This window comes from Melanostigma gelatinosum (assembly GCF_949748355.1).
Source record: "Melanostigma gelatinosum genome assembly, chromosome: 19".
Taxonomy (NCBI): Eukaryota; Metazoa; Chordata; class Actinopteri; order Perciformes; family Zoarcidae; genus Melanostigma; species Melanostigma gelatinosum.
In genome coordinates this window covers 4,037,861-4,057,480 of record NC_136652.1, presented here as the reverse complement: position 1 = coordinate 4,057,480, position 19,620 = coordinate 4,037,861, and the positions used below count along the sequence as shown (strand labels likewise).

Here is a 19,620-nt window from a genome sequence, read left to right as displayed (position 1 = left end):
AATTCCATAAGTAACATAATGACAGCATGTATGACTATTTTGGTCATTGGTTTCATACACATGGGGGACACTGGTCTAGTTTGTGTCACTTTAGGGCCCATGACGAACACCAGTTCACCCCCCAGCAGCGGCAGCAGCAGCAGCGGCGGCAGAGGGGGAGCCGCCGCTGTGGTCGCATTAAAGACTGCATCGCCCTTTGTGACAACTGTAGATCAGTGAGCCATCAGCTCCCGTCTCGCCCTTGTTTCCGGGACTTGTAGTTTTTAGTGTAAAGAACGCCGGCGCGTGGGAGAGACCCTCCGTGAGAGTAAAACTACAGTTCCCTCGTAGCTACTCGGAGGTGTTGGTTGTCAATATGGCTGTTGTCAGACAGACAAAGCAGAGAGGCAAATAATTCGCTTCTGATTAGAAATCCTTGGAAAGGGGTCGGACAGGGCACTGTAGTCATATTGCGTTATTGTTTGGCCGCAGTAAAAGACGCCGCGGGTCTTTGCTCAAGTTGCCAAAGTTAAATGGTTAAGTGGACGATTTGAACCGAGGTAAGTCGTGTACTTAGAGAAATACAACAGTGAAAGTGACGTTATTAATATCAAACGCCCGCTAGCCAGCGGCGGCGGCTAACATCAGCTAGTATCAGCGGTGGCACGGCTAGCATGTTATGCTAATCGTTCCACAGCGCGAGCGCTAGCGACATAGCATATGTTACCTTTCCAGCCGTCCTCTGTGATGCCCGGTGTCGTCTGTATACACTCAGCGCTGCTGGCAATGACGGGAATCATTCTGGGTTTTTAGAGGGTTGCGAGCTGGCTAATGTAACGTTACGCTGAGCACTGCCCGTCCGTCACAGACACGCCTGCTAACGCTAGCTTTTGGGCAAAGGGCGTGAAAGCAGGCATCAGCCGGTGGCTCTCCCGCAGCGTCGAGACGAGCGACGGATCCGCGGGGTCCACGGTCCTCAGCAAAACAAACACACATGGACGGGGAAGAGGTGCCATGAGCTGTGGTCAATGTTGGGACAATTTAGGAAACGAGTTAGCTTTACACTGGGAGTATCTGACACATCATGCACGCGCCCTGTATTTAGGTAAGAAAGCTTCTTTATTTATTTCCTTTTTTTTTGCATGATGCAAAACCCAACGTGATTTGTCGGCTGTCGTTATATGTGATTTATTTTTTCTAGTGTGAGCTTTGAAGCGTTCTAGATCTAGTTTGCACTGTTATCACGTTGATGATCAAATCCGTCAGGGATGTGTTGGTGTACCATCTGTCAAAGACGGGCCCTCCTCAGTGGCTCTTGTCTTTGATTAGAGAGTAGAAGTAGGGTCGCTCATAATAAACGCATCACCGGTGTGTGGTGTGTTTTGTGACCTACAGTAAAGCAGCGCAGGCTGGACCTGTGTGTGTGTGTGTGTCAACCACTTAAACCCTCCTAAATGGAATAGATAACTTTTGTAAATACTTGACCCTGGATGGCTAATGATTTCAAGTGCTCAGTTTTGCTTGCAACACTTGCAGCTCTGTAGCAGTCTGTGCATACACTTGCATGCTCCGGCTAAAGTAACCAGTGTGACAGTTGTCTCACCCCCTTTTACGGCATGATTTATAGCCCTGCCTATGAACCACTCAAGAAACTAGTTAATGTTCTCCGGTGCTGCTCAGCCACCCTGTGGTACAGAAGTAATGTATTTCAGTGCCCGCTCAAAGTGACTTTCTCCCTGTGTGACTCTGACATGTTCCCAATTTGTTCTTTTCCTTTTCAAAGGTCGGGGTTACAGACCTTTTTAAAGGCTTATTCTATTCACCACGGTCATATTAGCTCCCTTCACAATAACTTCAAAACACTGCAGACATGATCAAGTCATTTTTGGTTGTTCCTGTCCTCTGCACAGCTTGGACTCGAGAAGAAGAAAAAAAATGCCTGTGACCCCTTTTAAACCGTTTATCATATCAGCACAGGTCGGGGCTGGCAAAGAAGATGGAAAAAATCTGCCGCAGTCTTGATTCCAGTCGCATTGATTTTGAGCACTGCAAATTGCTTATGAAAAACACAAAGCGTGGGTGGCGCGCCGAGCCGGGGATATGTTGTAGCTCTTGAAGAACGGCAGTCAGAATGTTAAGATAGCATCAGCTGTCAAGGTGACTCTGCGCGCGTTGCCGGCTGGTTCCCAAAAATAGCAGATTTTTATGCCCAGCTCCTCCCCTCCCTATTTCTTTCTTTCTATCTTTTACACTTATCTCTTGCTTCCGTCTTCCTTTTCTTATTTGCTGCCTCTTTATTTTCTTCTAGCAGTTTTCACCACCCCTCTCTTTCTACTTCACCCCATCTGACTCTCCTCCGCTACCTCTCTCTGCCTCCTTCCTTCTCTTCCCATCCTTCTCATTTCTCTGCAACTGCGTTCCCTTTTCACTCTTTTCCTACTTAATCCTCTGCCATCCCTTCATCTGTCTCATTTCTGTTTGACTTTTCTCCTTTTCTCCATCTCTATTTCTCTTCATCTTTACTTACTTGCTTTCCTTAACTTCCCTCTGCATTTCCTGTTTCCTTCCTCCCCCCCCTCCCTCCTCTGTCTCCCCTGTCTCACAACCTGTCTGTCTTGTCTCTCATCCAGCAGCAGGATGTCTGAGTTCAGCGAGGAGCCGCGCTTCACCATCGAGCAGATAGATCTGCTGCAGCGGCTGCGTCGCAGCGGCATGAGCAAGCAGGAGATCCTGCACGCACTCGACACTCTGGACCGGCTGGACCGGGAGCACGGCGACAAGTTCGGCTACCGCACCTCTTCTTCCTCCTCCTCCTCGTCCTGCTACGGAGTAGGCGGGGCAAACGGCTGCGCCAACAACTCCGCTTCGAACGCCAATAACAGCAACACTGCCTCGGCGCCCACCACCACCACCACCACCTCCTCCGTGACGTGCAACGGAGGCGAGGGCGTCACCGGCGATCACTCGGCGGCAGCCACCTCCTCCTCCTCCTCGTCCAAAATCTCCACCGCCACACAGACGCAGTTTGGCAGCGGAGGCGGGCTCTCGCCGTCCCCTAGCAACAGCTACAACACATCCCCGCCTCCGGGCCCTCCGCCGCCGTCCGCCATCCTGCCCTCACCGGTCTCACTGGTGGCTCTGTCGCAGAACGGCCGGGACAGCCTCGCTGCCACGCCCAACGGGAAGCTGTCTCCGCCCAGATACCCGGTGAACAGCGCGGCGGCAGCGCGAGCATTCGGGTTCGAAGCGACAGAGGAGGACCTGGATATCGACGACAAGGTGGAGGAGCTGATGAGGTCAGTGGTGATGGAGGTGAAGTGAGCTCCAAAACTTTATTTGGGAAAGTTTTAGTTCATGTATTAAGTTGGACATCAGTAACATATGTTAGTCCAACTTTAAAAGACACATCATGGTCCGAGTTTGTGGATCTACTGTAACTACAGCGACGAAGCTAAAGCGTGTCGTCTCTTGCTGATTTGAAAGGCCTCTTTCAGTGCAGTGAGATCTCAGTATACTGTTCTTGCTGTATGAAATGAACAGCGGATGAATGAATGAACAAACTTCACAAAATGTTCTTGTGTTTAAAGCACACAAGAAAGCACTAAAGGTGCAACCTTATTATATTGTATTGTCCTTCTTTTCTCATATATTCTTTTTGCGGTGTCTGGAGTCGGTGCGATCGTCTTTATTGGGGTTAACACCTGTAACGATAAGGAAAGGAAGCACAGTTTAGGGTTAACTACACAGGGCCAACTTGAAGCTCCACAGTGTGCAGCCGCTGTAGGACTGTGTGAGTGTGTGTGTGTGTGTGTGAGTGATGGGCTTATTGTTTTTGTTATTGCTGCTATAGAGGCAGCTATACGTCGTATCATGTGTGCAGCGGTCCAGGTCAAATCTCCCCGTGGGGACAAATAAGTTTATGGTATCGTACACGTTGTTTTTAAAATGTCTGAGGTTCAGAGTTCATTCCTGACTTTGGAAACAGAAGTTGAGAGAACAATCTCACCACCAATTTAATTTAGTTCCTGAGCTTTTGATCAGATCACATGATCTTCATCAGCAGCTGGAGTTTGCCATTTTTAGTGGAATTATTTTTTGTGTTAAAATGTCTTTTTCTTTCGGTTCGCTTCGGCATTAACGCTGAGGTTCAGAGTTCATTCTTGACTTTGGAAACGTTTTGTAGCTGTGCTGGAGCTTTTGAGTAAAGAGACTGTTAACAGAGCAGCGAGCCCGTGGTTGGTTAATCTATGAATGTAGAGTAAGTGCATTTGTCTGTTTGAACCTGTTTGAGGTTACATTAGTTTTCATGATTGGGAGTGGACGTTTCAGCTTTTTATCCAGTCTGTGATTATGGAAGCGAGGTCATGTCATGAAATGAACTGATCATTGATGCATTCCAAGCCATCATTAAATGAGTTTGCAGCTGGGACATGGGGCAGAGAGGTTACCTTTAAGGTGTGCTGCAGTGCTTGTACTGTAGATAACGACGTGGGAGAAGGTGTGCACTGGTAGTGTACTTGGTTCAGGTACATTACTGAGGAGCGTGGAGCTATGAGACCTTCTAGATCTGCTGAGCACCTGCAGTAAGCCCCACAACAGAAGCAGAATGGAGCATTTACTGCCGTTCACTTCTGTGTTTATGAACCAGGAGGGAATTGCACATGGCAACTCATAGTGCCAACGAATAAAGGAGAAACAGAAAAGGTGAAATGTCTGCGCTCTGCACAGACATTTTCTTTCCAGAGCGCTGGATCACATGGCAGTCCTGAGGAGTACTACATTTGCCTTGTGCTACATAAAGATGTACGTCCTGTGACGGGGCATCAAAATAACAGAGATGGCATGAAAGGCATTCTTGTTGAGATCATGCATAATATTCTCAAGTATTCTCTTGCAAATGTTGGGAAAAGCCTTCAGGGGTTCAAGAGGACTTTTTGTGAAAAGGAAAGAAGAGAACTTTTTACAATCGTGCACCTCCGGATCATTACATGGAATCACAGAGGTGACATCAAATAATATTAGGTTTGAGGGAAACTCACGTTCCAAACAGGAGGCAGCCTCTGTAAGAAATTTGAGCATAGAACTGTGTTTAGTAGCTATAATAAGTGTTCAATGATTCATATTTAAGAATTCATAATTAGTCATAATCATAAGGGTTTTGGAAATGCATAATTAAGATAAGCATAAAGTGTTTTAGGATTCGTAGCTAGATGGAGAATTTGAGACATGTAGCTTTTGCCAAAAGTTGCAAAGTCTTATCTATTATATGGAATGTTTATCATAGAGGGATTAAACCATAACTGACAGTCATTGAATGTGTTAGTAAACTCAGGGACAGAAAGGCAGACAGGCGAATACACTCCTGGAAGTTAGCCAATAGGAATTGGGATAAACGGAAGGGGAGGAGTTTCAAACGGATGTGGGTGGTTTAATTTCAAGTCTTTTTCTCTCTCACGTGAATGCTCGCAGAGGACGGACGGGTTTTATACCTGAGGAGCTGAGTTGAGTTTTTTGCAGACGGGGTTTTATTGATTTAATATTTCATGGAAATGGTGTACTTCACTGTAAATACTGTACTTGCATCAGTGGATTAAATTCCTTTTAATTGTAAACCAGTTTTGGTAGATTTCTTATTGCAGCGTGTCGACTGTAAACAGCAGCAGGACACGTGCTCTGGCCTCCTCGCTGTGGAACAGACTCAAACTTCCACACCTCCGGGTCTGAAAAGTGAAGCCATGCTGAAGTGTCTTGAACCTGCATTCTCTCTACTGACCAGCAGGGGGCGACTCCTCTGGTTGTATAGAAGTCTATGAGAAAATGACTCTACTTCTCTCTTGATTTGTTACCTCAGTAAACATTGTAAACATGAGTTTATGTCTCAATCTCTAGTTTCAAGTCTTCTTCAATACAGCATGATGTTCATTTAGTACATGATGGTCCATTTAGAGTCAAACAGACCATAAAGCAGGGGATGCTTTAGGGCGGGGCTACCTTGTTATTGAAAGGTTGCTAACACAGCGTTGTCCGGTCTGAGAGTTGTCCCTGTTTTCGTCTTAGAAGTTTAACCCTTTCACAGTGTTTTCAGACAGCGAGAGATAATAGTTACATTTTGGTCGCCTAAAAATGTCAGTGTTCGGTTGGACTCCACTCCACCGTTTGTGTCACTTATGGTTGGAAAAAACCAAGAGGGCGACAGCCAAAAACCAAGATGGTGATGTTCAAAAACCAAAGATAGTGAAGTTCAAAAACCGAGATGGTGACGGCCATAACGCCATCCCGAGGCTTCAAAGCCGTAGTCCACCATCCGACGGATTACGTCACAGTGAATACGTCCACTTCTTATATTCAGACTATGGTTTCTAAATTGAAGAAAAGATGAGTTATGCATTACATGTTCTTTTACAGCCGCTATTGTGACGTGTCAGTGATGATAATCAGTCTCTCTTCCGCTCAGCCCTCCTGCTGCCTCCCAGCTGCCCCGCCTGAACACTGGGAATAAGAATAGACACTCGGAGCTCAGCCGCTGTCCTCATCGCTGTGCTAGCGCTCCCAGTCGCTCATTCTCGCTGCCTCTCCATCAAACCACTTGTCTGAAGTGAAGTGGCGGTCAAAAAGCCCTCGTCCCCTCCGCCTGCAGGGCACTCCGGCCCAGCGGGGCTGCAGGGCCGGGACACACGGATTGGGTCAACCGTCCCACGGTGTCCTTCTGATTTTTGTCTCTCTTTTCAGTGTCTCTGCAAGGGTTTGGCCTTTTGAGTTGGCCTCCAACAACACACACAACCCCTCTCCTCCACTTCCCACTCCTCCTCCTCCTCAGTCTCGTACAGCAGCTTGTGCTCCATTGATTCAGCGGGTGTCGATACAAGCAGCGTTTTTTGAGCTTTAATTTTAGCTGCACCGCAAGAGGCTGGTGTGGAGGATATTGATGCAGGATGTCAAGGAGTCGTGACGCATTCTCCTTTCAGAAATACACCAGCGGAGCACTCGGGCGCTCTCCATTTTCGACGTGTGAATCTGGGATACCGACCGGGTCCAAAGAATGATGCGATGGTGAGCACCAGTGTTGTTAAAAGTTGGGCGGGGCGGGGGGGTAGGTGCCCACTGGAGATGCCTTCCGGTAAAAGTATGCAGCATTGTTGGAATGGATAAATGCAGTTCTACCCATGTGACAGATGTTCACAGTGTGCACCAGGATGAGGCATTAAGCCGAGGCAGCCCTGTGCTCGTGGGGCTGCGTGCGGCTGCGTGCGGCTGCGTGCGGCTGCGAGCGGCTGCGAGCGGCTGCGTGCGTGTCCCTGTGTAGCATCAGGGAGGGGATCGGGCTCCCAGCCAGAGAGCAGGGTGGGTACACAGTGTGACTGCACATGTTCACTCGCTGCCCTCCATTCCTGCAGGTCCCTACATGTTTCTGTTTCACCATCCGAGGACTAAGGCGGTGAGAACGTGTCCGCCAAGTACATTTTTGAAATTGTGGCTGAATTCAATGAAAGTGCATCCCTTTTGTTCTCCTCTGTATGCTGCGTTGATTATGTGATGAAGACGTGAAAGAAAAGAACAAGAGACGGATAATGCTGTCAAAATGCAGCGTAGATTATGATGGACTCATTGGTTGTTGTAGTGTTCCTATGAATGGGTAGAATTATCTGACATGTGACTCAGTTATTGTACAATACACCAAACTAGTGCTTGGTAATAGAACTGTAGCGGATCCATGTTGTGATGGGAGACTGGATACGGTCTTAGGGTTTGGTGGGCTGTCCCCTCTGAGTCAGTCAGTCAACTTTTTACGTGTTTTCTCAGAAACTATATTCTCTGGTCAACCTTTTAAAGTGGTGCTTTCGTGTGATACTTTGTGAAGAGTTTTACATAATCTGTTAATTGAATCAATTAGTTGGCAAAACGAATGCTCGTCAACTAAGAATGTCTTTGGTCGTGGACAGCCCTGGATTTTGGATTACATAATATCGTAATATGGCAAGTGCTGTCATTTCCTATCAAACATCTCATTGTGTAAATATTTAGTGAAAGCAACAACTAGGGGTACACCCGTCTGACTCGGTACAGACGATACCAGTGTGTAATAAGCTGTGTAATAAGCTGTGTAATAAGCTGTATCCTCACCGTGTGGATGAGACTGGGACCATTGTTCATGTGGAAGGCAACGCGTCAGGCTGGATTCAAACATTACTTTCATAACCTTTTTAAAATTAAAACAAAGTGAGACAAATAAATACATAGCTATACATTTACTGATGTATTATTTATCCAAATAATACATCAGACACCAGCAACTTGGTGAATCACAATTCAACTGTATAACTAAAATTCTCGTATATAATGTAGATGGTGTTTAAACACAGAACTGAATTGAATAGATCAGCCCCATTGTCACTGTACCCCATTCAGCCATTTGAGTCAGTATCAGTGCATCCCGAACAGTCAACCCTACAATATCATATTAATATCGATAAACATGATTTGATGTAAATGATGCAGCACTGTGTGTGAATGCATGTTAATAGTGAGAAGATAAAAGGTGCATTTCTGGCCATAAAGAAGCCGTTGGGACATCTAATCTGCACTACATGACTTTTAGATGTCAGTCTGTTGGTGAGGTGTCCCCTCACCTTACTAAGTGTGCATTCACATGCTGTTGGATGTCTCCCTATAGTCCCAGCCCGGCTCTTCAGATGTGGCCGCTGTGCTAAGTGCTGTTGCTGTTTGTGTGTCTGCAGGAGGGACAGCAGCTTGGTGAAAGAGGAGATCAAGGCGTTCCTGGGGAACAGGAGGATCTCTCAGGCCGTGGTGGCACAAGTTACCGGTTAGTACCGACACACTCCGACACCCTGCTGTCCGTTACAAACATACTGTTTTACATGCTAAGCAACACAAAGAAGATGAGATGGGGCGGCTTCTTTTACAGAAAAGTGAGAAGACGTCATCAGCTAATGATATGTGCACTTACGGTTCAGGAGTTTACCTTGAATTCTCCCAAGGGTCGTCTACAAATGGTGCCGGGGCTCGACACAAAACACTCAGTTGTGATTGGATGTCTTTGCAGGCATCAGCCAGAGCAGGATCTCCCATTGGCTGCTGCAGCACGGCTCCGACCTGAGCGAGCAGAAGAAGAGGGCCTTCTACCGCTGGTACACGCTGGAGAAGACCACACCAGGTACGGCCCAGTCGGGCAGCTCGCTGAAGAGGCATGCACTGTAGTCATCAAGGCCGTAGTACAAATAACTTTCATTGAGTCACTCTGAACGCTTTAAAGCCCAAGTTGGAGAGTTTTAAAGTCTGATGTTCAGAAAGCAGAGGCTCACTAATCACAGCAGGGGGGGATTGCAGAGAGGGAAGCACAGTAGGAAAACGCGCTGCTGGCAGCACTTTCCTAATGAGATAAGTAGAAGTAGACGGCGCCTTGTGCTCTGTGTGCTGCACTGAGATGTGATGAGCTGTACAGTATGTGAAGCCTCTGCTTCCTGATGTGTAAGTGGAAGCTTGTTGAAGTGTGATGTGAATCAGGCCGGTGGAGACGAAGGAAGATGATGATGTAACAGCAGCAGTTTGTAGGAGCTGAATTTTAACTTAGTGTTAGTCTTTAGGGTGAGTTTCACCCAGGACACAACCTCCGGTTCTGATGAGTGAAGCCGACGCGGAACTGTCATCATACTTAACAAATATCTCTAGTGTCCACCAGGGGGCGACTCCTCTGGTTGTATAGAAGTCTACGAGAAAATGACTCTACTTCTCTCTTGATTTATTCCCTCAGTAAACATTGTAAACATGAGTTTGTCTCAATCTCTAGTTTCAAGTCTTCTTCAATACAGCATGATGTTGATTTAGTACATTATGCTCCATTTAGAGTCAAACAGACCATAAAGCAGGGTGTGCTTTAGGGCGGGGCTTACTGTGATTGACAGATGACTGCCGCTACGAGAGCCGTATACAGAGTCTCTACGTCACTTCTCTGCATTCCAAATATTGTAACTTCCCTTCATCAGATGCAAAAAAAAAAAACAATGGCGATGGCCGTAATCCAAGATGGCGACGGCGAATTCGACCAAAATGTTCAAGTTCCTTAAAGAAAGGGACAGACTGGACAGACTGGACCTAATGAGTTTCATGATGCTGCTGAAACAGGAAGCTCCTTTTCTTTCCCTTACTGTTGTGTTGTGTTGTTTTATCGTCTATTATTTGTCTATCTTGCTCTATTAATTTGGTTTTCCTCAAATGTTTTGTAAATGAACACAGACGCTCCAAAGGTCACTTGTCTCGATCAGGTGGCTGTAATGGTAGTTTTGTATTTGTGGAGGCAAGACATGAGCGTCGTCTCACACAACTTCACTGCTGTTGGTCAACAGCAGAAAACCACCAGGCCTCACGCCGGCTTCGGTTCCCCGCTGTGCACATACACGTGTGCCGTGTCGACCTACAGCCAGCCCCCCCCCCCCCTCGTCCTCCGCGCCACGTTCCTCGGTGGAGCCCTGCCAACACCAACAGCAGTGCAAACGGCTCCATGCTATTTCTGTCCAGACGGAGATGGGCCTCCATCACTGCTGCAGAGGAACAGCGACGCCCCGTTCATGCAGCGCTCAATAACCCGCACTGTTGCTGGGCGACCCAGTTAGGCCACGCTCACAATGAGGTTATGATACCGAGCCCGATATATATCTCAGCTGTTACGGGGCTCCTTTAATGAGGCTTTTTCTTTTTTTACTGCAAATCTTGTGTGTGCTTGTCTTCTCTGCTCAGCGCCGTCTTTGTCAGCACAATTCAGTCGGGTTCATCATCACAATGTGTGAGATGTGCAGAAGGCGCCGTGCATTCTGGGCTCTCTGGCTGTTGTCTGCCGCCACACACGTTACTACTACATTGTGTTTTTAGACTTTAACCGGCACAGTCGGTGCTCCTCCTGTACCCTCCCCATGTGTAACGTGCTGCTGCTTCCAGGTGCCACTCTGAACATGCGGCCAGCTCCGTTACCTCTGGAGGAAATGGAGTGGAGGCAAACCCCGCCCCCCATCACCACCGCCCCCGGGACCTTCCGGCTGCGTCGCGGAAGTCGCTTCACTTGGAGAAAAGAGTGCCTGGCAGTGATGGAGAGGTGAGAAGGGGAGGCAGAGCAGTAGATTGAAGATGATGAATGGGAGTTTGTTTCATAACTCCTCGCTTATTTACACATGGAGTTGAGGAAACATTGCTGCCCTCTGCGAGGACAACGTCTGAGCTCTTGTCATACAGCGTTAACATCTGCTCCGTTGTGCCACACACGCAACTCCAGTTTGTCCACGTCGTCCTTGTGCAGTGAAATGAATTGAATCAGTGCGACTCTTCTATTTTCAGCTACTTCAACGACAACCAGTACCCAGATGAGGCCAAGCGGGAGGAGATAGCAAACGCCTGCAATGCCGTCATTCAGAAGCCAGGTAAACCCCCCAATCCAGGGATCCACACAACAATGACATGCAAACGTTTTGACACGTGTGTGATTGATACAAATACTCCTGTATGTAGTGTAAATATTCTGAACGTTACCGGGGAGATTTTCCCAACACAGCCTTGTGATCAGCCAGTCAGCGTTTAGGAGCTGATGGATGAACAAAAAACAGGGTTGGAACAGACTGGAACAAGAATAAATACATGGAAAAAGCATTATTGTGAATGGCGAGAAAGCGATCCAAGATGCACTGAGTGATGGGAGTGTCATGTGATCTGTTTCAGGGAAGAAGCTGTCTGATCTGGAGAGGGTGACCTCCCTGAAGGTTTACAACTGGTTCGCCAACCGACGCAAAGAGATCAAGAGACGCGCAAACATCGGTAATGTGGCTTTGGGGAGGGACCACACATGTCAATTAAGACTTTTCAATGCAGTGCACTGTGGCTCATCATTAACTCATGTCTTCACTGTAATCAGCTCGATGATTGTTGATCGGTTACCTAATATGTTTAATGACTTCTGGCATCCCCATAACTGCTGTGAACAAAAAACTAAATCCTCTTTCCGCCAGCATTGACCTAGTTGGCGATTAGATTTGTAAAATAGAACGTCCATTAACCTGCAAGCCGAGGGACTCGAGGACACAACTCAAGACATTCAGTGTCATTTGGCTAAAGCCGGTGCTAATGTGCTAGTTTACGTACCTCCACAGTCCTGTCATGGATTGTTTATCACTGTTAACTGGATAAAGGTGGATAATCTTACAATGTCAGTTTAAATGTTTAGGTTGGTGTGGTCAAGTTTGCAGGTAATTCTCCTCCAAAATGTTCAGAGTAGCAGAATTCAGACTTTTCAACCATTTATCCGTTGCTGTTTGATAAATATTGAAACGATTTATCCGTTCCTTTTAGCTAACTATTGATCCCAGTGTTCAATAGTGACAGCTGACTCAGTATGTCAATATACACTCAGTGAGCACTTTAGTAGGTCCACCTGTGAACATGTTATCAATGTTCACTGTCTACCTTTATGATTCCTCTTTTGTTCTGACAGGAAAATCAGCGGCGATAATTCAAATTTGCAATGTGCAATAGATTTTAAGGGTGAACTTAACAAAGTGCCACTGAGGTTAAAAAACCCTTTTTAAATCAAGTTGTAGTGTCACTGCCCATTAGTATGTAATGAGGGATATTCTCAGTGACCCATCGTAAATCTAACAATCCATCCTCTTCCTCCAAGAAGCCACAATCCTAGAGAGCCACGGGATAGACGTCCAGAGTCCAGGGGGACACTCCAACAGCGACGACATCGATGGGAACGACTTCTCAGAGCAGGTAGGGACGGCACTGTGAACCAGAGGGCTGATCTCATGTTCTATTGTGCTGTGCTTTTGATGGACCGGCCTCTTGCCAACCGATCACGTCCATCCCTCCACATCCTCGGGTCCCTCTGTTCTTGGACTCAGTATTCCAGTCATTAGTTAAACGTGATCATTCAATTTCAATGTTTACATCAGCTGAGTTCACTAATTAGCTCCCCTCTCTTTGGTTAAAGTTAATAAGTGAGATCAGCAGCTTATGGTGTTCGCTGGCACATCACTCTTCACAAATACACACACGGAGATATTACAACTGCTGTTTCCCTTCACCCCCAAATATTAATGTGAAGAATTGCTCCCCAAAGCTGTTTCTCAAGGCACATTCATTAAAGGCCGCTCTCTCCTGCCACCAGTGGAAACTAAGCGGCAGCAATGGCTCCGTATCATTGTGGAAACCCACAGCTGACCTCTGGCTTTACTCTTGATTGCACAACATGCTGACCCTGTCAAGTCACGGCTGCTGGAGTTAAAGTTGACCGTTCAAGCTAATGAGTAATGAACAGAGGGCGCATTTAATCTGTGACGTGTGAAAGTTTTTATTCTACTTGGCTAAACGGTGCCCTTTATTTCCTCCAGGCATGTGACCTGCCCTATTTTGACAAGAGACCTCTCAGTCGACCTTTTGGCCTTTACCGCCTGGAGCCCACCTCGCCAACACAGGTACATCCACACAGAAGCACTGCACCATGCACCATGTTAGCGTAGCAGCATCTGGTTGTCTGACCCTGGCTTAGATTCTTGTTGCCATGCCGGACCATTCGGAGCAGCGCTTTAGTGATTACGTTGCAGGATGCACCGTCCAAAGAGAGGGCAAAGGAAACTCCCAATGCACTCGCACACAGGCTGAGAGCTGTCCCTTCACTTCATCTCTGATTGCAGTAAAGTGTCACTTTAACACTCACCCTCAGTTTGATTTAAAACCAAAATAATGATTGTGATGTTGATTTCTTGTTTTTGGTTCGCAGCACCTTGTATGATCACAGTTCACTTTATCCTCCGAATATACAGGCGATGATGTGCTGAGTTAGCATGTCATATGCAACGTCACAATATACTTTACTGATCATGAGGAATCATTTGAAAACTTGTGTTTTCAGAAGAGCTCTCATTGAACTGTTTTCCTTTTCTCTGTTACAAACTCTAGCTCTACAGTCACAGACCATATTACCTCCATCTATTCATCTATCTATTCATCTATCTATCCATCCATCCATCTATCTCTCTATCCATCCATCCATCTATCCATCCATCCATCTATCTCTCTATCCATCCATCCATCTATTCATCTATCTATCTATCTATCCATCCATCCATCTATCCATCCATCTATCTCTCTATCCATCCATCCATCTATCCATCTATCCATCCATCCATCTATTCATCTATCTATCTATCTATCCATCCATCCATCTATCCATCCATCTATCTCTCTATCCATCCATCCATCTATCCATCTATCCATCCATCCATCTATCTCTCCATCTATCCATCCATCCATCTATCTCTCTATCCATCCATCCATCTATTCATCATCTATCCATCTCTCTATCCATCCATCCATCCATCCAGCCATCCATCCATCCATCCATCCATCCATCTACTCGGCCTTAAAGGGAATCAAAGACATTTGAAGTGGCAATATTTGAAATAATTTACTTTTCTTCCCACTGCCATCCTTGAGCGGAGATCGTCGTGTCATTTTATATGAAGCTAGAGCCAGGAGCATTTTTATTTGACTTTTTTAAAGAATCTGCCTCCTAGCACCTCTAAAGCTCACGATTAACTCTTTATATTTCGTCGTATCAAAGCCATTCCAAAAAATGAAGTTTAAAAAAGACAGGCTGTAGTGTTAAGGACGGTTACGCTTCTTTGGGCGGGCGAAGTGACTTCCTGTGGCTTCTTTAAAATACCTTTCAGGACGTATGACGTGGTGATTAGAGATCTTTTGAGGTGCTAGTTGAAAGACATTTCCACTTTTGGATGAAGCCAGGCTCTTTGTTTCTCTTGCTTTCAGTTTCTATGCTCAGCTAAGTGTTGATCACATGTGCTGAGCCTCGCCCCCATTTCTCACTGTTGCTACGCCTGTCAAGCTTTCTCTTCTCTCGCTCTGCACACATTGGGCTTTACATCCATCACTGCGACACAGTTACCAATTAGAATTATTTATTGTTGTTGATTTCAGACAGCAGTGCATACACTAGTAGCCTGTTTTGTTAGCTGATGACAACTGTCACCGCTCGATAATGGAACACGAGTTGGTTCATAATGTTACCAGCTGACTGGTATTAAAATGAGTTAATATGCACTGAGTATGATAAGGAAGAGCAGACGGTTATTCTGCAGCGTAGCCTTGTTTGGCTGCTTAGCTGACGTACACGTTACTGCTAACATTTGAGATGAGGACTTACCGTTGAGTTTACTATTTTAGGTTACAAGTTTAGCGGTTCCTGTAGCGTTAACTTCCCCGATTCAATAAAGAGCAGCTCAGGGCTGTACAGCCTGCAGTGACACCGGGCTACTGCTGCAGCTAGTTAGCCATATATGCTAACGCTGATAGCTTACACTAGCTGTTTAATGAATTTCTTACACTTTTGCTCTTGTGTTTTTGGAAAGGATGAGAAAAGACACTACCACTACTTTCCACAGCCTCACACACACCACGTCAACACCCAGAAGTCCAAAGCTTGACAGGCCTGCCGCTCAGTCAGAGTAGGGTAGGGTGCAACTGCTCACATGCTGATCCCTGACCGTGGCCCTTGGTCTCTCCCTGTCTCAGGAGGACAGCGCGGCGCACAGCGAGCACCAGGACCCCATCTCTCTGGCCGTGGAGATGGCCGCCGTCAACCACACCATCCTGGCCCTGTCCAGAACCGGAGGGGCCCCCAACGACATCAAGACCGAGTCCCTGGAGGACGAATGAACTGCGCGGGGGGAACAAGGTCGGGGGGGGGGGGGGGGGGGGGAGGAGGAGGAGCGAAACGTGGAGGTGGGAAAAAAAAGAGACCGAAATAATGCTACTTAGTAAACCTCGTGAATCCATCCCTTCTCCCTCTCGGCTTCCCTCTTCCACTCCTCTCCCCCTCCAAAGTCCACAGAAACAGTAACCCCCCCCCCCCCCATATACTGACACAGCTGGCAGGAACTGATCACCACACGTCCTCTGATCTCCATGAAAACGTTCCACGGAAAGAAGAAAAGGGGGCAATCCAGGCCTTTTAACCCCCCAAAAATGGTGGCCCTAGTCTGTGATTTGTGTCGTTTGTCCCCCCCCTCCTCCCCCTGAACACACTATTTCCTCACAGGATACCTCTCCCTGTCCAGCCTAGTTGTCCGAGCCGACCCTCAGTCTATCTCACCTCAGCGCCAACCTCAAAATAATAACGTGTACTGTATATATAGTATATATATATATATATGTGGTTCTCAGCCACACTCTACCTACGTACCCCTCAAGATTCACCCTTTGATCGTGCAGCGTCCTATTGTCTGGTGAAAGATGGATGCCCCCCCCCCCCCCCGTAGTCCTCAGTGGAGCGGCTCCTTGTTTCCTGCAGTCCAGCTGCTGTTGGATGAAAACCTGTAGAAAGAAGTAGCCTTAAACCTCGAGGCTGGCCTTAACAACTGCACCTTTACTTTTTTGCAGCACACAGCAGGTTTTTAAAGTTTTTCTTTCTCTCCCTGAGAACAAGGAACAGCAGTAAACCTTTTAGTATGCATCATTTAAAAAAAAGTCTAAATCAATGTGCAGGTTTATATCCAACAGCAGCAGTAGTTTTAGTTATTTCACCTGCATCTCCCTCTGTTTTTACTGGATATACAATCACTTTGCCTCGCTATTTAGCTTCCCAGTGACACTATCGTTAAGTAGTCGAGGCTACGAGAATCCAATCTAGGGTCAATGTGATAATCAAGCAGACTTACGCTATCTAATAATGGGATTTGTGCTTTGTTTTTAAACGTCACCCATGCCAAAGGAAAAGACGAGTGAAGAGCTAGAAGGCTGAGCTGAGCTGAAGATGGCGTTTGTCTGGAACTGCTCTGTCCGTAGGTCGGTCCTCTCTACAGCAGGCCTGTGTCGGTACAGGGATTAGAAGTATAACGACGGAATACCCCGAAGCTATTTACTACTTGTTCTGTGACACTGCCTCTTTATAATGGCCTCAAGAATGTGCTTTCAGAAGATTTCTTTTTTTTAAATATATATCCGTGGTGTCAAATTAGACGAAATCCACTCGGGACACTTTGTCATCTCCAGCCTCTGAAGGTAAAAGCAGCGCTCTGAAGGGAATCAAAGACATTCAACGTTCCCAAAACAATCTGAGCAGAGATCCTTCTGTCTGTACGCTTCATATGAAGCGGGAGCCGGGAGAGGGTTAGCTTAGCTACGGTTAGCCTGACTTTGTCCAAAGGTTGAACAGATCTGCCTGCTAGCTAACTAGAGCTCACTAATTAACCCTTTATATTCAGTCTACTTAAAGCCATACAAAAAACAAAAAAAAGAAGAGAGTAAAGTTCTCCAAAAGCTTTTGCGCTGAAACAATTCCTTTGCCCTTTTTTAATACTTATTCAGAAGATATAGCGCGTTGATCAGTGAGCTTTTGAGGTGCTAGTTCACAGATTACATCACTTTTGGACAGAGCCAGGCTAGCCGCTTTCTCCTGCTTTCAGTTGCTATGCTAAGCTAAGCTAGCTGTGTCCTCCCTGCAACTGTATTTAGCATACAGGCATGTGAGGTATCACTTCTCATCTCTCAGCAAGGAGGCAAATAAGTGTATTTCTCCAAATGTGAAACTGTTGCAGTAAAGGCAACCCCGGCCTTAGTGGTGGTTTTGTAGAACTGGGAAAATATTCTACAAAGCAGTTATGTAATGCCTCATGTTTTAGCCAAATATGGACATTAATGGTGTTCCAGATCATCTAGTTCGTGCTTGTAGAGCAGCTCCCAGCCCTGGTCTGTAGTCTAGTAAAGCTCTATTTAAATAAACCGCTTCTGTGTGTACGAAGCTGCGGATGCAGTGACTCGGTACTGGGAACTGTGTTCAAAAAGAGAGGGTTGAAAGATAAAAACAATATGTATTTATACGCTTTTTTTTTCTTTTTTTTTTAATGGTAATGTACAAAAAAGTGACGTATGTTTTGAAATGAAACATGCTTTTATTGTTAAATTAATCGAGCGTTTTAATTTCTCCTGACCTATTTTTCCATGATCATTGAAACCCTTTGTCTTGTGTCGTCCCTTATCTGACTGAACAACAGTCTCCCTGTGTGCGTCCGAGGTTGTGAGCTGTTTTGTGAAAGATGAAAAATCATGCACCTTATTTAGAATAAGAATTGCTGTTGAAGCTTAACATGTGACCTTCCCTTCCTTAAAAAATGTCAAATGTCCAGCATGCTGTGACGGGCTGGTGTGATTACCACCATGTGTGCTGTTCTATCATGAAACCAGGCCACACCAACCTCCAGAGGGAAATGTCTGATTTTAACGTTGCTCAGAGAAAGTTACATTCAGCATGAATACTACGATTACATTATTTATGATTGGAGACAGACAAGTTAGATTTGTATGAAAATATAATGCAGAGTTCCATCTCGTTGCGATACTATTGAAGTTCTCGTCACGAGTGCAGTGCTCGCTCTCAACGGACTAGTTGCTCGCAGCTTTTTGGAGATCCGCTCATCGGACCGACTTCACACTCGACACTGTGCTTCCTCGGCTCCTCAGCAATACACCCGCCAAGTGTGAAGTTGATCGGATGAACGATATTCAAGAAAATTACTGTTAAATGTCCCGAGAATATCCGGTCTCTTTACTGGAGAGCGAGCTGTACCCAGCATGCCGTTTGGCGGTGGCCCAGACTACCGTAGTATGTCCCAATACACGGGATGCCAAATGCAGTATGCCCAGAAGTACCAGGATGTCCTACCGCCACTGCTCGCATTTTGCAGTTGGCAAGTCAGCATATATGAGCAAGGTCAAAGGTCAAGGCGTAGTATTATGTCCTTATTGTAAGTACGTATACTTTGTAAGGGCAGCTGCAGTATGTACTAAAAGTAAAAAGTATGCGCAGCGTTAATACTGTAGCGAGTGACGGAGAACGAGATGTACCCCGTTGGGTGGTTCCTTCTCATTCCACTCTAATAAAATAAATGTCCTTTAGGTAGAACAGGCAAACCTCTTTTTCCATTTGAAGATCTTTTCTCTGGAGTTTGGCGTGACGTTGTCTCCTCATGCAAACGGTCATGCGTGTTAAACAGTGGAATGAGTCGCGTGTGGAAGACGTCACAGAGTGCATTTAGAGGTCCTCTCACGAGAAGACACTTTCGAATGAATTTCCTCAGTAGGTGAGATACCACGGCCAAATTAGCAAGTACAGGCTTTTTAAAATAGTCAGCAGTATTTGGTGTGAGCGTTCAGGCTCGACAGATGTTTCATGGGGTGGAAGAAAGAACCCTCAGGTGCTGGAGAAGGTTCTGGTGGAGACGTGAAACCTGAGCCGGGCGGTAGAGCTTACTCTGAAAGGGGGGGGGGGGGGTCCTCGTGGTGCATCAGGGTCTACATGTCCTTCAAACACCATCCACTTCATCCCAACATATATATATAAAGAGGACTGAAAGCTGTTGTATCAATCTCCAATCTAGTTATGTTCAAAGTTACTGTATTGCCCATTTCAGAATTTAGTGCCTTTTTTGGACAGTAGACTGTTCTGTAATTAAGATGTAGTATATATACATTTTTTGTACAGTTTCTTTGTTCATTTTTTAAACTTGTTTATTTTAGTATGTGATATATATAAATATATATAAATATATATATATAAATATAAAT

At 46.0% G+C, this 19,620-nt stretch overlaps 1 protein-coding gene across 4 annotated transcripts; it reads left to right on the top strand.

The window, feature by feature from the left end:
- Positions 1-343: 343 nt before the first annotated feature.
- hmbox1b (homeobox containing 1 b) lies at positions 344-19,304 on the top strand. Of its 4 annotated transcripts, none has more exons than XM_079291301.1 (10): positions 344-539; positions 2,613-3,275; positions 8,715-8,800; positions 9,041-9,151; positions 10,930-11,083; positions 11,323-11,405; positions 11,701-11,796; positions 12,656-12,750; positions 13,371-13,454; positions 15,571-19,304. In XM_079291301.1, exons 2-10 carry the CDS (start codon positions 2,617-2,619, stop codon positions 15,712-15,714), a joined length of 1,512 nt encoding a protein of 503 aa, XP_079147427.1. In that variant the 5' UTR covers positions 344-539; positions 2,613-2,616; the 3' UTR covers positions 15,715-19,304. The 4 variants fall into 4 exon arrangements, with proteins under 4 accessions (XP_079147427.1, XP_079147426.1, XP_079147425.1 ...); XM_079291300.1 differs by having other exon boundaries at positions 2,610-3,275; XM_079291299.1 differs by lacking the exon at positions 344-539 and adding an exon at positions 984-1,084 and having other exon boundaries at positions 2,610-3,275; positions 12,659-12,750.
- The last annotated feature ends 316 nt before the right edge of the window (positions 19,305-19,620 follow it).